The sequence below is a fragment of the Pelodiscus sinensis genome, unplaced genomic scaffold (genome assembly GCF_049634645.1).
Source record: "Pelodiscus sinensis isolate JC-2024 unplaced genomic scaffold, ASM4963464v1 ctg34, whole genome shotgun sequence".
Taxonomy (NCBI): domain Eukaryota; kingdom Metazoa; phylum Chordata; order Testudines; family Trionychidae; genus Pelodiscus; species Pelodiscus sinensis.
Genome location: NW_027465849.1, coordinates 5098932 through 5117535, shown reverse-complemented (window position 1 = coordinate 5117535; position 18604 = coordinate 5098932). Strand labels below are relative to the sequence as shown.

The 18604-nt window shown below is 44.0% G+C and overlaps 1 protein-coding gene and 1 non-coding gene across 4 annotated transcripts in view; both read right to left on the bottom strand.

Moving 5' to 3' along the window:
• WDR62 (WD repeat domain 62) overlaps positions 1-18039 on the bottom strand; it is a 57400-nt gene extending 39361 nt beyond the window's left edge. The window contains exons 1-9 of one of the 3 annotated variants that reach the window (XM_075915152.1): positions 17965-18039; positions 7455-7546; positions 5631-5693; positions 5088-5145; positions 4245-4415; positions 3196-3330; positions 2452-2634; positions 2151-2311; positions 1141-1315 (exon numbers count right to left, since the gene is read on the bottom strand). In XM_075915152.1, coding sequence (XP_075771267.1) covers positions 1141-1315; positions 2151-2311; positions 2452-2634; positions 3196-3330; positions 4245-4415; positions 5088-5145; positions 5631-5693; positions 7455-7546; positions 17965-18024 — 1098 coding nt within the window. In that variant the 5' untranslated portion in view covers positions 18025-18039. Of the gene's footprint in view, positions 1-1140; positions 1316-2150; positions 2312-2451; positions 2635-3195; positions 3331-4244; positions 4416-5087; positions 5146-5630; positions 5694-7454; positions 7547-11335; positions 11693-12021; positions 12234-17964 lie in introns of those variants that run through there. The other 2 variants (XM_075915151.1, XM_025188859.2) reach the window with 2 other exon arrangements.
• LOC112547169 (small nucleolar RNA SNORA16B/SNORA16A family) lies at positions 526-664 on the bottom strand. The gene has a single exon (XR_003090911.1). It is a non-coding gene; the product is annotated as a small nucleolar RNA SNORA16B/SNORA16A family (small nucleolar RNA).
• Positions 18040-18604: the final 565 nt, after the last annotated feature.

Genomic DNA, 18604 nt, shown 5'->3' with positions numbered 1-18604 from the left:
TATGGAACTGTCTCCCTACTGAGGATGCGCTACTTTGAATTAAATTGAATTCTTGTGCAGTGGAGACATGGATCTTCGAATTTACCAAATACGGTGGTAAGAAATCAACCTTAATAAATTTGAGCCTCTCTCATAGTTTAGACAAGGTCTAAGTATAAGATCACAGCAGGTGGATACAACAGACAGGAAACACAATGGAACAGTTATAAGTGTAATAGACAAGAGTCATTGTAACTAGCCATTTCACCATCCCTCATCACTGCCCTTTCAAAAAGCTCCCCCTTCATCAAATTCCTTGTCATGGCCCCAGGTAGGCCATGTATCAATTCCTCATCTGGATAAAGTTTAAGAGCCATTACAGGGTTGATAAAACGTACTCATTAGCTTCTCTTTCCTCTCAAAAATAATTTGCCTGAAAGTAAGTGTCCAAGTTTGCTTTACATCTAGGAATGTGCCATCTCCCATCACTAGACCTCTCAGAGCTGAACACTGTCAGCACAAAGCTTGGGTATAAACTCTAAGTACAGGTGTATTTTCGTTGAAGGTTGCTGGACAGCTACAATGCAACAAACTGAACAGGGACCATCAACGAAAACAAGTCACACATAGCTCCTTTTTGTCATCAGCTACACAAGAGACACAGACAGCTTCAATCGGAGTTGTGGGAGCTATTAAAGCAGAACTACTAGGATTTGGCTAGGTCTAATTCCCACTAAACATCTAAATCTTTCCTAAAGATTAATGCTGCTTTTTCCCATCTTTTGGTCTGCCTCAAGCTACTGTACTATAAAGCAGGTTGGTATTATTTCCATATCAGAATAGTCAGATTATACTATGATGGCAAAATCATCTTTTCTAAGTGGGTGAAGCTAGTAAAGCATGTATGTCATTTTAACTCCCCACCACCACCTTCAGAAGCTCTGTTTCATGGAGATTCTCTCTCCTTGACCCCTTTCTAAGTCATTAACATTGCTCCTTCTGATCACCATATGGGAAACCTCATCATCAGAACCAAGCATTACTAGCTCCCAGACATCAAGCCCAAAGTCAGAACCTTTGTGCTGTACGTACCCCAACGAGGACAGAACAGAGCATATCTTAGAGATTTGTAACTATATCTAGCACATGAACGCCTCTTACCTCAACATTCCATACAAAAGAACTGTGGAAGAGGTCTGACCACACTTTGCCAACTTTGTTTGTGTCTTTAACATCCCAGATGTATATACTGTGGTCCTTGTACACACACGAGAGCCAACAATTACATGGGTCAAAGGCTAAAGCAATGGTGTCTGGGTAAACGGAATCTGGTTTTCTTAAGAAAGACAGAGAAAGAGGAAATATTCTCTTTAGTTGCATATAAAGGCAACATAAAATGCAAGCTAAAGTACAGTATATACACAACAATTGTTCTCAACAACTGAAATTCATTAATCTGCCTAGCAAGCATCTTAAAACCACAGATTTTTCTGAGCATGTATCTAGTGTCACAAATGTCCATGTGAGGAGCATTTCCAAACCTGACAGTGCATAACATTATTCTTGGAATTTTGCCTTTTTCCAAACACAAAATTATATGTCCTGGATATAGCCCAACACACTGTTTTGATAATGTACAGCCCCAGAAAGCCAGCTAGCTGCTGGAAAATAGGCATGCCAGCTAGTTATACTGAAAGAAAAGCAAGTTAATGATAAGTTGCCTCATCTGTAAAGTGTTTGAGATCTACAGACTAACAGTCAGATACAAGCGTATTTTTATTCAAACCAGCATAGAAACTGTCACGCCTGATTGGTCTTAAAACTTTACACTGTTATATGCAAAGTATCACGTTTTCAGAAACAAATTTTACATGTTATCATCACTGGGTAATAGACCTCTCTGAAAGATGATTGATTTCAAGTCAATTTTCTTCTTTTCTTAAAATGTAAAACACACTTAAGCTTTCAGGATCAGATTTTCAGAAACACTTGGTTTCTATTACTAAGGGTCATTGGGCACTTCTGAAAACCCAGCGTTTGATATTTATCCACTATCTTTAGAAACGTCACAGAGTACTTAAGATTTACAAAGAGACAGTACTTTTTCTTTCAAGCCACGTCACACACAGCACACAGAGTGATGCATTACATTTCATGTCAGACCTTCGTACCTTGGTTCAAGCTCTTTGGCTACATCCACGCCCAAGTAGTGCGGTTTTGGCAGGTCACTGAGATAGTGCATGTTGTGAGAATAAAAGATCCTCACGGTTCCATTTGCACAGCCACAAAAAATAAACTCTTCACTAACACAGATGCAATTTGCTACTGATACCTGAAGGAAGAATCCATATGCATAAAATTATACTTTTTATAAAAGAAGGATTTCTAGAAAACAATTACAACATATAATGGGAGCAGAGGTTTCTGAAACAAACTAGAGTGGTTTTACAATAATGAGATAAGGCATTTTACCTTCAGATCAATCCATTTTTCTAGCATTCGCTTCTCGTTAAATTGACAGAGAAGCCCAGAGTAAGAAACACAGAAGGTGTTTCCCAACATTTTCCCTTGCCCACAGGCTACACCACAAAAGATGTTATTGTGAAGTTCTCCCAGAAGTCCAGAGCGACCGACCAATGGCACAGTCTCTTTAATCTGTAATTCAACACAATAGTTTGAATTATAAATATTAATAAATTTGTCCTTCTGACACCTTTCACTGATGATCTAAAGCAAGCCTCACCATAACTCTACAAGTAAATTCCTCCTTTTTATAAATGGTAAACAGGATTGTCACACATACTGATTTATGTTTTCCAGAATCCGACATGTGGGCAATAGCTCTGTCAAAGAGCCTGGCAAATATGATTTAAACATTACATTTAGCAGTTTGTTGTCCCTTCAGCCTTGTGCTTGGATGTGAATGGGATTTGTAAAGACTACTTCTACAAAGTTAGATTCAAAACACACCTAGAGCTGCCTGGCTGTAATTCATTCCTAAATCAAGGCAGGAAGTTAAGGTATGACAAACTGCGTGAGCGTAGGGCATGAAAAACCTTACAGCTTTTTGGCCCCATCCTAAAAGAACATCCCAGCCTGCTGCAGTGACTGACATGGGACAAACATCCAGTCAGCTGTCTGCATATCCTGAGCACTTTTTTTGAAAAACTCATTTACTTCCACGTCCAGTTGGTACAGCACAGGAGGAAGGTTTACCTTCACTTCTCTTGATGCATCCAAGAACCAGAATTTAACATGGCGGTGGCCAACAGTAACAAAGTAGCTGTCCTCCGAGAAGGATATTGCCATAACCTTACATGACACCTTGTTCGATGCTACTAGAGTGTTCTTCTGCAACAAGACAAAAAAGAACAAACCCAATAATTTATGCATGAGAGATACAGGGCACGAGAATAAGGAAGTTCAAGATGACTGACTTTCCAATTCCATTATAAGGCTAATTTTGACACTACCCCATCCCCACTTCATCCTCATCATCGTAAATGAGCAATTCATATGAATATTGACAAGAAGTTAGTTTGCCAGGAAAGGCTAATTTTCTGACAATTTGGAGATGGTGTCTTTCTTCTGACTGCAGGGTGCAGGAGCTCTGGAAGTTCCCCAGAAACGAACGGATCACTGATTTCTTCACCATGGCCCTGTCCCACCCGGCCCTTTCCCGAGAGGCCTTACCTCTACTCATTCCTCTCTGCCCCCTTCCCTCCCAAATAGCTCATCCTTAACACAGATAAAAAGTGATAAGCTTATGTTTATCAGATATTTGACTAGTTGACTACTCGCTAACTTCCCTAGTATAAACCCAGGCATAGAATTTCCCCAGGTTAATTCCTTTGAACTAGGACATTCCCCTCCCCCCAAAATCCATTCTTGATTTTAAAGATTTCCAGTGACAGAGAATACACTACAACCCTTGGCAAGTTATTCCAAGGTTAATTACCCTCCCTGTTAAAAAGTGTGTGCCTTATTCATCAGGAAAGGAGATGCAGAGTACTTTTGCAAAGTCCTCAGCTCTGAAACTTGCCCCTGTTCCAAGAATGCTCAAGTTTGCTACAAGACTATCAAAGTTCAGCTGTTTTCCCCAAGTGAGAGCTTTCTTGGTTTGGGCTAAGAAGGGGTTATTTTGATTGCATTCATTATCATATTGCTGTCTCAGATATATTTCATTGTAAATGCATTAGTAAAGTCTTTGCTTTTCAGGGGAAAATGACGGAGGCTATTCATCCCTGACATCTGCAGTCCCTTACCTTCCAGTCCCACACATTGACAGTCATATCATGCTGGTAGCCCACTGATACAATATACTTCATGTTGGGAGAAAAAGCCACGCAACCCACTCCATGCTTATGGCCGTGCAGTTCAGATACTTGCGTCTTCTCCTCGACATCCCACACTCGTACAGCTGGTCTGTGCCCATTCTGCAAGAGGCATGTGAATATGTGCTGCCATTTGAATCAGACACAAAAAAATAGAAATTGCCATCCTAGGCCAGGCCTACACTACATGAAAAAGTCAAACTAAGATATGCAACTCCAGCTACAAGAATAGCGTAGCAGACGTCAACACACCTTAGCTCAACTTTTTGCAGAGTTCCCATTTCAGGAGATCAATGAGAGAAATTCTCCTGTTGACTTCCCTTACTCCTCATGACTCCATGGAGTACTGAGGTCGAAAGGGGTGCCATCAGCAGTCGATTTACCAGGTCCTTCCTAGAACTGCTCAGAACCCCGGAAGATTGAACTCCGGAGTGTCGATCTCTGCGGAAGTATAGACAAGGCTCCAGATCAGACCACTGATCCATCTAGTCTAGTATCTTAGTGCAGACAACTCGGAGTTCAGCCACTTTCATCTGTAGTCTCACTGTTCATATTTAGAGTTTCAATTTCAAATTAGTACTACCTAAACAAATGGCCAGAATTCAGCCAACACATTGTGGCTGGAAAGCTAGCATCAGAATAGATGGCACTAACTGGGCATTCTTTCTTGTCTTATTGTGAAAGTTTTCCAGGCATACAAGCATTTGCTATGGTAGAGAAATCAGAAATTATATTCCAAGTATACACACTAAAATCAACTTCAGCAGAACTCACCTCACCAGTAACAATAAATTTTCCATCAGGGGAGAAAGACAGAGCACTCAGTGTTTTCCTGAAAGAAAGATAGAGCTTTCTTTTTCAAAGAAAATTCAGATAACATAGCATTTGTTGCAGTGAGTGCTAAGGAAAAAATGATTTGAAGTTACCCAGAACAGTGTTATCCAAATGCTCAGTCTACTAACATGGCTACCCCTCTGAGACTCAGTCTACTATAGACTATCTACGTAGACTGTTAATTCCATAGACCATAGAGACTATCTACATAGACTGCTCTTTGGGACACAGACTGGTCTTTGTTGCATTTCTAAAGTACCTGGCACAATGGTGTCGTGATCCATAACTAGGGCAGCTAAACCCAACTATAATATTATCTTCCCAATCTCCCTTAGCCAGGCAGACAGCACAGTATCAGCAGTTACACTTTGCTCAGTTCAGCATAGCTTCCCTTTCCCAACAATCCAAACCCCAGAAAGCAAATTAAGAACAAAGATACCTGAACACCATCAGAGTGGTGGATAAATTAAGCATTTACAATACCTGGAAGTATTAAAGATGTGTCTTTGTTTATTCTTTTGGGGATTTAAAATTACAACCACACACCTGAAAAGAAAGAGCAAGACATTTACATTAATAAATGTTTGACCTCAAACCTCACATATTTTATAAACAGCAAGACAGCCCATTATACCACTGGGATCAGAGATCAGGACTCTTGTTTGGTCACTTTCTGGATCCTTCTTAGTTTCTTAACTCTCAGCATCAAAACGTAAGGATGTTAAAAGGTGGGTAATTGACTAATCATGTAGTCGATACAATTTGCACATGATCAGTTGATAAGGGAAGGGGCTCTGTACCGGCTTGTGCTGGTCCAGGAGCTACCCCTGCTGCAGCTCTGCAGTTTAAATGTGGTAGAAGCTGGGCACAGAGGAAGCCCGGCTCCTATTACATTTAAACTGCAGAACCACAGCACGAGTAGGTCCCTGGCTGGTGCAAACCAGGACCACTGCAGCTCTGCATTTTAAACGTAGTAAGAGCTGGGCGGTTCTTACTACATTTAAAATGCAGAGTGCAGCAGTCCCAGACCAGCATGAGCTGGGTTTGCTCAGTCCTGGCTCACACTGGATCCAACAGCCCCTGCCCGCAGCCAGCCAAGACTGCCACAAACAGGGGCTGTTGCCAAAGTAGCCTCTGCTCATGGCCAGCCCTGGCCTCCATGAACAGAGTCTGCTTCAACAGCAGCCCCTGTTCGCGGCGGTGCAGGCTGGCTGCAGGCAGAGGATGCTTTGCGGCAGCCTTCCCTACACCCCTCTCCCACTGCTGTCTCCGATAGAGGCAGCAGCGCAGAGGTGCGGGGTAGAGGTGGCACTTCGAAGACAGTGCTGGGGGAACCACCTTTTAAGTCCCCTCCCCCCAGATCTGGCTTGTTTCCCCGCTCCCCCCTTGCTACCTCTGATACAGAGGCAACAAGAGTGGGGGGTAGCAAGTAGTCAACTCGACTAGTTGGCTACTCGCTTACATCTCTTCCAGGAAGTAGGGCATTCAGGAACAATATTTACAGTGGTGGGGTCAATACGGAGAAAATAAATAGAGTATAGCTGAAGCTATTTCATTATCATGAAATTGACAGGTCTAATCCAGCGGTGAGATCAGACTTGTGGATGCCTGAGTGAGAAGGTGAACTTAAGACACACTTTAGCCAGCTCTAGATGTGGTAGTTGTTCACGAGCTTTCCATTACCAGTCCTTGGCTGCTTGACAATTATGGTCAGATAAGGTTTAGAGAAGCCCGCCCCCCCAAAGGGAAAAAAATTACTAAGGGCTCACAGTCAGATGGAATTTTGGTGCTAAAACATGCATGTAGATACTCTGAATATGCTTACAGTGGTAGCATCATGGGATGGGATCCAATCTTTACTCACATGAGTAGTCTTTACTTATGCAGGCTGTCCCATTAGCCTCTGCTTGTGTAAAGGCTGAGTGACCAAGGGCTGTAAGGTGGGGCCTCAAAGTTATAGCAAAATAATATTACTGCATATACACACTTGGCCAAACAACCAGGTCTCATATCCACTTATTCATCTGTATGTTGCAGTGGTTTCTATAATCCAGTGTTTCCCAGTTTTTTTGGCCGTGGAACCCTTTTCACCTTGAAAGAATTTCAAGGAACCCCTAGTGTAAAATTTGTCGAGCAAAAAAAAAAAATGCTGAGTCCTGCCTCTGTCTCTTTAAGAGAGGGCGGGGGAACCCTTACTTTAGCTTCACAGAACCCCAGGGTTTCACAGAGCACCAACTGGGAAATACTGCTATAATCATTGAGACAGACAAATCATAAACTTATACATTTTCACGTTTAGTCACTTACCCTGCAGGATATGCTATCTGCCCGGTATTTGGGTCACAAGCTAAACCGCTACTGGTTTGGGTAGTTATTCCCAGCACTTTCTCAAGCATAACCTGCCCAAAAAAAGGGAGAAAAATATTGAAGACCAGTGCAATCAGAACTGCAAGAGATTATTTATAACTTCCAATTATTGGTTTCTTGAGGCAAGTAGGAAAACAAGATTTCCCAATCAGGTAAGAGGGAACCAATGAAAATTCAAGCAAATAATCATGCACAAGCTCCCACCTTAACACTGAACTTTATTAAAAATGGAAGCACTGTTTAATCATTAAAGAAGATATGTTCAGGCTTTTAAAAAGTGCCTGGAAATATTTTTTCTGCAATCTTCCAGAACTAGAGATCAAAATAAGTATCTTAGGCTATGTGTATACTAGTCTCTATTGGCACAGTCCCCAAGTGTAGATGCAACCTACCAGTGACATAAAAGACTTTTCTTCCTATGTGGAAAAAGTACCACCCCCAGATGGATGTTGTACTCTTCTTTCAGCCTGGCTGTGCCTACACGGAGGGGGAGGGGAGACCCTAGCTATGTTGGTCACAGGAGTGGGTTTTTACCACATTCCTGTTCAAGCTAGCTATTACAATATAAGTGTCAGTGTAGGTACTTATCGGGCCATACCACTCCCACAGTATCTGAACACTTCTCTATCTTTAAAGCATTTATCCTCTACACTCCGGTGAGGTAGGCAGTAGCCCCATTTTATAGATGGGGAACTGAGGCCCAGCTTCTCAAAGGTATTTCAATGCTTGAGTACTATTGAGAACCTTTGAGGATCTGAGCCAGAAAGCCTAAGGCAGGGGTGGGCAATAATTTTTGATGGGGCGGGGATTCCAATATTTTAGAAAGCGTTCAAGGGCTACAACTTTCTATGAAGGGAGTGTGGAGTCTGGGACGAAGATTGGGTGCAGAAGGAAGCTCAGGGTAAGGGATTTGGGTGCAGAAGGAGAGGGCTTGGGGGTCTCAGAGGTAGTTTGGGTGAAGGAAGGGATGGTGACCTGAGGGAGGGGATTAGGGTGCAGGGTCTGGGAAGGGGTATGGGTACAGAAGAGGATTCTGACCTGGCAGAGGGGTGTAGGAGGGATGCAGAGGGTTTGAGTTATGACCTGGAACAGGAGATTGGGGTGCAGCAGAGGCTACAGGGTCAGAAATGGCATATGGATGGCGAAGAGGTTTCTAGCCTGGAGGAGGGATGCAGAAGGGGATGCAGGGTTTGGGAGGGAGATGTGACCTGGGGCAGGGAACTGTGGTACAGGAGGAGCTTGAATGCCAGATACAAGTTCTGGCTGGGTGGCACTCACTAGGCGGCTCCTGGCCAGCAGCCCGGTGGGACTCTAGGCAGGCTCCCTGCTTGCCCCAGCCCCAAGTGGCTCAAAATGGCCAGCTGCTGAGGCCATGTGCCTCTCCGCGCCGTGCACCCAGGGGAGAAAAGGGAGGAAACTTCATGCACTGTCCCAACTTCCAGCAAAATCTTCACAGCTCCCATTTGCCCATTTTGCTACAAAGTAAGTATCTATCAAGTTTTGTCGACATAAACTGCCTTTTCATGACAAAACCATGAAAGGATACATGCTGCTATGCAAATTTTGTTGGGAGAATCTCCCAGTTTCTGACACACACAATTTCCACTCCTATGAGAGACTATTTTCCCCCCTTCCCCTTTCTTTTATTGTTGACAAGGAGCCAGTGTAGACTCTACAGTTTGTTGTTCGACAGAACTGGCTTCAACCAGTAGGGATGTAAAATCCTGGTTAAGTCAGTTAACCGGTTAAACCTTATGTTTAACATGTTACTTGTGTAAGTGGGATCCGCTCCTGTCCCCCCACCACCAACACTCAGCGGGGCCGGCACCAGGAGCCAGCAGCCCCACACACTTGCTGCACCTTCCCCGCTGCTGCTGTGAGTGCAGGGGGAGGGCAGCATGGAATCCTGCCACTGACACCATGTGGCCCCACTAGTCCCCTGGACCACCTTGTCTGGGGGAGGAGGAAGGGAGGAGCGGAGCAAGTGGAGAAGAGTAGGGGTGGAGCCTGGGGCAGAAGAGGGGTAACCCAGCCCTTTTCCAGGTGGGGGAGGAAGAGTGGCCGGCACACCCTCCATCCCCATCATCAGTCACCTCTGGCCCCCAGGGTGGACATGATCAGTTGACAGAGGGAGCAAGTGCGAACACCTTTTGGCTATTTTTGTTTTGTCGACATAAAATGTATTAACAAAACTTGGCAGTATAGACATAGCCAAAGTCTGCATGTGCAAATGTGCACTTTTGTCAGCAAAATACTTCCACCACCAATGAAGGGGTTTTGCTTTGTCAACAGCAGGGCACCACTGTCAACAAAGCAGGTGTTCACACTTTCACTTGCCTCGGCAAAACTTTTGTTCAGAAGAGGGTTAAAATCACCGGTGAACAAAAAAAGTTTTGTTGATCAAGTTTTCTTGACCAAGTGTAGACATACTCAAAGCAGTGAAAAATCTCCTGCCCTGAGCTCTACAGTTACGTCAACCTAATCACCAGTGTAAATACAGATAGCTTGGAAGAATTCTGTGAAGTTTCTGTTATCAATCGCCATTACTTCTCAGAAACGTGGATTAACTAAAATTGACAGGAAAACCCTATCCCTGAATGGAGGAAGCATTTACACTATAGTGTTAAAACTGCGCAGCTGCAGCCCCATCGTTGTGCCACTACAGCAGGGCTACTCAACTTTGGAAGCCCCGGCGGGGGAGCCCACAATAATACTCACAGCACATGCCAAGGGCCGCAACTTAAGTGTGGTTGCATATATATGCAAATATATATGCAAATAGCTTCTTTCACACTGACGGGCATGAATACAAAAATCAAGCTGCAGCACCAGACCCAAACGTGGCCACTGTGAGTCAGGTCAGCAGCTCTCTACCCACAACACTAAGCAGCCACCACTGCCCACAGTGCCCCGGCACTCCCGGGACCTCCTCCTTGGGGGCTAGAAACGCCGACACCTTGTACCCGTCTGTTCCAGCCAGCCTTTCCGCTTGCGTTTTTGAATGGTCACCCCACCTGGGAGACGCCTCTCCATTGTGGAGGCCATGTCCAAATGATCCCACCCGCATGCCGCGTGTTGAGCCTCGTGTAAAACCAAACTGCTCCGCGGGCCGCAAACAAATGGGACACATGTTGAGTAGCCCTGCACTACAGCATAGAAATGGAATAAGTAACTTGTCTAAGGTCACAGAACGAAATCCATGGCACAGCAGGGAGACCCTGCAACTCCCTGCAAAGACTTAGATGTGGATACAATCTCTCTGAAAGGAAAAACAGAAATGTGAATGGAGACATTGGTAACTTAAATGTTTTGTTCAAATGTTTTGTTCATTCAGGATTCCAATCTGCTACTTTTGAAGGGATGTGGTCACAAGACTTTTTTAAAAGTAGGCTTTGTAAAAATCAGTTTCCATGATTTTCAAAATATCATCCATTTTTAGACATTAACAATTCCTGCTGTTTCACTGCACTGGAACATGGAATCCTGAATGAGCTATAAACAAGAAAAACAGACTAATCAGAAGATAGGACAGTAACTTAAGTATAAAATGATGTGTGTACATCAAGACAGCTAACTCCCTGGAAAACAATAGTGGAGACAAGACTCTGTAGTTTTTACTTCAGGATCTTAGTTTGTGGGTCAACCAGAGCTGGAGGGAATAGCTTGGTCTTCACTGCTTTTAAAGGTATGAGTTTTTAATCTCATGATAACACCTGAGCTACCTCAAGGCAAAAGCATAGTCAAGATAGGAAAACAGGTTATTTACCCCCAGACAAAAAACACACCAAGGGCTCACTTTGTCAAAATAAAGAACAACTCACGATGTGTCTCCTCAAGGATTTCTAGATTCACTTAATTATTTAGCCAAGGGAGAGAGAGGGAATTGCGTACAGTGAAGAGAAAGCCCATGAGGGCAACAAGCAAACGCAGAGGTCAAACGGGATGACAAACTGTGTAACCACTCAGGCTCCTGAAGCAGCCAGGGGCTCTTAGGAACTTGTAACTCTTCCCACGCAGACCCCCTGCTCCCACTGAGACCTGCTAATCCCCATCCTCAAACACGCACAGAGCCACATACCCATTCCCCAAAGACCGTGAGACCCACCAAGCCCCCTGTCCTTGCCCAGGGGCAGGATTTGCATTCTACATCCAAAGGGGGCTGGGAGAGACACGCACAGGAAGATCTCAAGTCATAGCCCCCTCCCACCTCTCTCCCCCCAAGACACCCCCCTTGCTTAAGTCAGCCACCCACTCAGCCCCAAAAGTTCTCAGACCCGCCCCATGTCGCCCCTTAAGTCCCACTCCTTGCCCTGGTCTCAGTCCCTCTCCACCTCCCAAGCCCCGCCCCCAATTGTCCAAGCCCCGCCTCCTTTGCATCCGCCCACCCCATCCCTTCATCTCGCTCCAAGCCCCGCCCCCTATGCAGCTTGCTCGTCCCTCCTCCTGGCCCCGCCCCTTTATCACCAAGCCCCGCCCACTATCGCCTCAGCCTCCCCCGACAACTCACCGCCTCCTCCGGCCCCTGGTGCCTCGATCTCCTCCTCAGGCTGAAGAGCGGCGGCGAGTCGGCGCCCCCGCCCCGGGCGTAGAAGCCGGAGCCGGCCCCCGCCATGGCTGCGGACCCCTCCCCCGTTCAGGTGTCCCGCCGCTGGGACGTCTCTACCCTCCGCAACCGCTCCGAACTGCGCGCGGAATCCCAGCTCCTCGGTCCCATTGGTGGCCGCCCACGTCAAATATCTCCGCTATCCAATAGGGGTGGATCTTCCATCAAATCCCGCCCCCTACATCCCACTGGGTGATGCGTATGCTATTCATCCCTCCCTTAGCCAATAGTGGCGGCGCTGCCTTAAATCCCGCCTTTTATGGAAGACGGCAGACGCAAAAGTTGAAGGGTGCGAGTGAAGTCAATCATTTTCAAGTTCAGCCAATGGTGGCGAAGCTACCGTACAATCCCGCCCTCATCTCCACCAGGGAGGTTCTGTTAGGATCTAACACACAGCAGGTACCTCTAGGTCCTGGGTTCGAATCCCAGCCCCCTCAATGGAATGCGATAATTATTTGAAACTAAATACATTTAACCCTAGTTACAAGCAATTAAACCATTAGTTTGTGAAGAGAAAACTAGCACCTAACGGTTCAAGCTCTCTGAATAAACAGACTCCCACTGAACTCCATGATCTTTCTGTGCCAGGAGGGACTTGTTGGATAACTTCAGACCCCACAAGGAAAAGATTTAACATAACTGAAAGGGTCACAACATGCTTCATAGCTTGTATACACTGAACTTACTGCACATCCTAAAAAATTCCTTGCATCTCTATTGAAAGCTCTGTGAACCTTGCCTTCTCCCTTGCTTCCTCAACAAGGTCCCCCATTTCTATTCCCCTGGAAGGAACTTTGTGCCTGCTATTTCCACCTGCCTCTTTCCCAGTTAAGCAACTTAAAAATAGGCCCAGCAAATGGCTATTAGCCAAGATGGTCTTATATCTCCCAGGAACTTATCTAGAGGTTTTTTTAAAACCCATTATAATTTCTGCCTTCTTACATCACCTGGCAATGGGTGCCATTGGCTGAAGTAGTACTTCTTTTTGTTTTAAGTCTACTGCCTATTGAAATCTCCTGGTTCTTGTGTTTGTGAAGGAATTAATAACATTTCCTTATTCACTTTCTCCCCACGACTCCCAATTTCATACTCCTCTGTCATATCCCTTTTTAGTCATCTCTTTTCTAAGTTGAAAAGTCCCAGTCTTTTGAATCTCACTTCAGATAGAACTTACCTCCCAGACAGAAAGCAGATAAACAGCATATTGTCAACATGCCAAATTCCAAATTGAGAAAATGAACAAAGATGAAGTCCCGTATTACCATTGTTTGAGCAACAGACAATTGCTGTGGTGCTCAGAGGCAATGGAATATTTTTATAGTAGGTGTACTGAATGCCATTGAACAAAACGGCAAACCCTGTAAATGAGTTTTTTAACCCATTGTTGATTCCTCCAGCACTTGTACCAGGAAGTTTTTGGAGAATGTTGGGGATAACTTCCTGGTACAAGCGTTGACGGAACCAACCAGGGGCCATGCTCAGTTTGATCTGCTACTCACAAACGGAAAGGAATTAGTAGGGGAAGTAGATGACCTGGGAAGCAATGATCATGAGATGATTGAATTCAGGATCCTGAACAAAGGAAGAAAAGAGAGCAGCAAAATACAGACTCTGGACTTCAGAAAAGCAGAGTTTGACTCCCTCAGGGAACTGATGGGCAGAATCCCCTGGGATGCTAACATAAGGGAGAAAGGAGCCCAGGAGAGCTAGCTGCATTTTTAAAAAGCCTTATTGAAGGTGCAAGAACAAACGATCCCAATGCACAGTAAGAAAAGCAAATATGGTAAGCAACCAGCTTAGCTTAACAGTGAAATCTTTATCAGGCGTTAACACAAAATGGAAGCTTACAAGAAGTGGAAACATGGACAGATGATTTGCTTGAGCATACAGGGGGTGTAATCAGGAAAACCAAAGCACAATTGGAATTGCAGCTAGCAAGGGGTGTGAAAGGCTTCTAAAAACATCTTAGCAATATGAAGGTGATCAGGAAAGGTGTGGGACCCTTACTGAATGAGAGCAGTCACTTAGTGACAGATGATGTGGGAAAAGCTCAAGTACTTGATGCTATTTTGCTGCTGTCTTCACAGACAATGTCAGCTCCCAACCTACTGTACTGGACAGTATGGAGAGGAAGTTGGCAGCCCTCAGTGGAGAAAGAACAGGTTTAGAACTATTTAGAAAAGTGGGACACACTCAAATCCAAAGGGCCGGATCTAATACATCTGAGGATACTGAGGGAGTTGGCAGATGTAATTGCAGAAACATCAGCCATTATCTTTGAAACCTCATGGTGATCAGGGGAGGTTCCAGACAATTGGAAAAAGGCAAATGCAGTGCCTGTCTTTAAAAAAGGGAAGAAGGAGAACCCATGGAACTACAGACAGGTCAGCCTCACCTCAGGTCCTAGAAAAATAATGGCAGGGATCCTAAAGAAATCAATTTTGATGTACTTAGAAGAGGAGACAGTGATAAGAACAGTCAACATGGATTCACAAATGTCAAGTCATGCCTGGCCAACCTGATTGCCTTCTGTCATGTGGTAACTGACTCTGTGAGTATGGGGAAAGTAGTGGACATGAGATACCTTGACTTTGGCAAAGCTTTTAATACAGTCTCCCAAAGTATTCTTGCCAGCAAGTTAAGGAAGTATGGATTGGAGAATTGGACTATAAGGTGGATAGAAAGCTGGCCAGATTGTTGGGCTTAATTGGTAGTGATCAGTGGTGGTTGGTATTGAGTGGAGTGCCCCAAGAGTTGGTTCTGGGGCTGGGTTTTTTTTCAACATATTTATTAATGACCTTAATGAGGAGAGGCTGACAGATTTGGGTTGTCTACAGAAGAGAAGAATGAAGGAAGATTTGATAGCATCCTTCAATTTCCTGAAAGGAGGGGTTCCAAAGAGGATGGGGAGAGACTGTTCTCAGTGGTGGCAGATAACACAAGGAGCAATGGTCTCAACTTGCAGTGGGGGAGGTCTAGGTTGGATATTCAGAAAAACTATTTCACTAGGGTGGTGAAGTGCTGGAATGGGTTTCCTTGGGAAGTGTTGGAATCTCCATCCCTAGAGATTTTTATATCCTAGTTTGACAAAGCCCTGGCTGGGATAATTTAATTGCGATTGATCCTGCTTTTAGTGGGTGGTTGGACTTGATCTCCTGATCCTCCAACTCTATGATTCTCTGAAGGAAATCACTTCAAGCCAGGGGATGCTGCTGCACCCCAACACCTCTAGTTTCAGTACCACTGGTGGCACAGGACACTGTGGCTGTGCTATCAGATTATGTCCATTCCACCCCCACCTCCAACCCCAAATTTTGCCCATTTGGTTTTCTCCAAAGAACTCAAATGTGAAATTGTGGAACTATTCACTGTGGTTTGTAACCAATCCTGTAAATCAGCTTCTGTACCTAATGACTGGAAGATAGCTAACGTGCCACCAATATTTATAAAGGGCTCTAGAGATGATCCTGGCAATTACAGACTGGTAAGTCTGACATCAATACCGATTAACATAATTTGTTGGGGAAAAGTCAACATGGATTCTGTAAAATGAGATCATGTCTTATTAATGTACTAGAGTTCTTTGAAGGGGGGAACAAACATGTGGACAAGGGGAATCCAGTGGATCTAGTGTACTTAGATTTCCAGAAAGCCTTTGACAAGGTCCCTCACCAAAGGCTCTTAAGAAAGGTTAGTTGTCATGAGATAAGAGAGAAGGTCCTCCCACGGACTGATAACTGGTTAAAGAACAGGAACAAAGGATAGGAATAAATGGTCAATTTTCAGAATGGAGAAAGGTAACTAGTGTCCCCTAAGGGTCTGTCCTGGGACCAATCCTATTTAAACTATTTATAAATTATCTGGAGAAAGGGGTAAACAGTGAGGTGGCAAAATTTGCAGATGATACTAAACTGCTCAAGATAGTTAAGACCAAAGCAAACAGTGAAGAGCTTCAAAAAGATCTCACCAAATTAAGTGATTGGGTGACAAAATGGCAAATGAATTTCAATGTTGATAAATGCAAAGTAATGCACATTGGAAAATAATCCCAACTACACATGCAAAATGTGTAGGGACTAATTGAGTTATAACTACTCAAGAGAGAGATCTTGGAGCCATTGTGGATAGTTCTCTGAAAAATATCGACTCCATGTGCAGCGGCAGTCAAAAAAAGGCAACAGAATGTTAGGAATCATTAAAAAAGGAATAGCGAATAAGAGCAGAGAATATCTTGTTGCCTCTATATAATCCATGATACGACCACAACTTAAATATTGGGTACCGATGTGGTTGCCTCATCTCAAAAAATAGATATTGGCATTGAAAAGGTTCAGAAAAGGGCAAAAATGTTTGGAACAGGTGCCATATGAAGAGAGATTAAAAAGACTGGGACATTTCATCTTAGAAAAGAGGAGACTAAAGAGGAGGGGATATGATAGAGGTCTATAAAATCATGATAGGTATGGAGAAAGTGAATAAGGAATGAGAAAGTTAATAAGGAAAAGTTATATATTTCTTCCCATAACATAAGAACTAGGGGTCATCAAATAAAATGAATAGGTGACAGATTTAAAACAAAGAAAGAGAAGTTTTGGAATAGGTTACCTAGGGAGGTGGTGGAACCTCCACCCCAAGAGGTTTTTAAATCCTGACTTGACAAAGCCCTGACTGGGATGATTTAGTTGGGGTTGGTCATGCTTTGGGCAGGGGGTTGGACTCGATGACTTCTGAGGTCTCTGCCAGCCCTAGGATTTTATGATTTTAAGTTATTTTTCACACAGTGCAGTGTCAACCTGTGGAATCCTTGCAAAAGGATGTTGTGAAGACCAGGATTTTTACAGGGTTCAAAAAAGAACTACTCAAATTGAGTAGGAATGGTGCCCCAGCCTCTGTTTGTCAGATCCTGGAAATGGATGACCGGAGAGGGATCACTTGATGATCTCCTGTTTCTGTTCATTCTCTTGGGGCATTTGGCATGAGCCACTATCAGAAGACAGGACACAGGGCTAGGTGGACCCTTGGTCTGACCCAGTATGGCTGTTCTTACGATTTGCTAAGGGAAACAGCGTTTCTTTAAAATACCCCTTAAAATTAAGTAATCCCTTACTTTTCCATGTGGTTTTCCCTTATTTCTGTCCAACAAAGGTGGTCACCTTTACCAGTGGAACGGGAAATAGGGGCACACAGAGCTAGGGTTGCCAGGTGTCTGGTATTGATCCAGACAGTCCGGTATTTTTGCCTCCTGTCCAGTAAAAAAAAAAATCAGAAAATACCAGACACTTAAAATGTCTGATATTTTCTGATTTTTTTTTCCCAGACAGGAGGCAAAAATACCAGACACCAGGCAACCCTACGACACACTGGATAACTGGGCCCAATCTCCAGCCTCCCCCCAAGACCTCCAGTCTCCCTCCCCCAGACTCCCTGCTTACCTGGTTCCACAGGGAAGCTGTGTTCTGGCTTGATCAAGAAAACAAAATGGCCACAGGCAAAAAGCCTCAAGACCAAGGGGAAAACAATGTCTTCTCTGGGTCTTAGTGCTCAACTTCTCCACTGTTCCTATCTCTATTCTGACTCTGCATGCACTCTGAAAGGGGCCATGCTGTTTTATTTAATGTATTTATTTATTTTGCTTAACTCCTGAGTGGGAAGCTAGAGAACACAGTCCTTGGAGAAAAAGAGAGGAAATGGAAACATACAGTCCCTATGTGTGCAATAAATTCAGCCTACATTAAATAAATCATCAGTCATCAGTAAACTTAAATAAATAACCTGAATTTATTCTTGCTAGACCTGGGAAGTTTTCTGCTTCTAGAGAACAGTCTCAGGAGCACATCTTCTATTTACCTCTGACTGGCTTAGCTTAGAGCACTTAATTCCTCTTCCTCTTTTCATGCTGAGTGCCATGTTCTCTTCTAAACATGGGGCTGTTTGGGCAGAAGGAAATGGTTCTGCTGTTTTACCCCTGGAGGGCTCATCACTTGGTGTGCTCTGCAAAAAGCCCAGTACCCTATAGGACTGAGTTTTTAACCCTTGGGGGAGGGCTCTTTAAACAAACAAACAAAAAATCCTTTATGTATTTGTCACATCTCAAGGACCTCAAGTAAACTCTTGGTGGAAAGAGAAGCCTAGAAAGCAAATATAATAATAATCATCAAATTTGTCTGTAGACCTAATGCTTGTGCCCAAGCTAGACTTGAAATATAAAAAGTTAGCAGTTAAGCATAGTAGGAAGTAAAGGCAAGGCAGAGGGAACACAATAAAGCTGAATTGCTGGTCTGTATTTATCATCCTACAGGTTAGGTTACACCTGTACTGTTTGCATTAGTGGCTCCAGCAGTTAAGGCAGCTCTAAGGGTCTAATAATTGATATAGCTAGATACAAAGGACAGCATCAAGAAATTCGTAATATACTGTATTGCCTGACCTTTCCCCACCTGTTTCAGCTGCCATCACTTAATTTTTGTAATACATTTGGCAAGTTGAG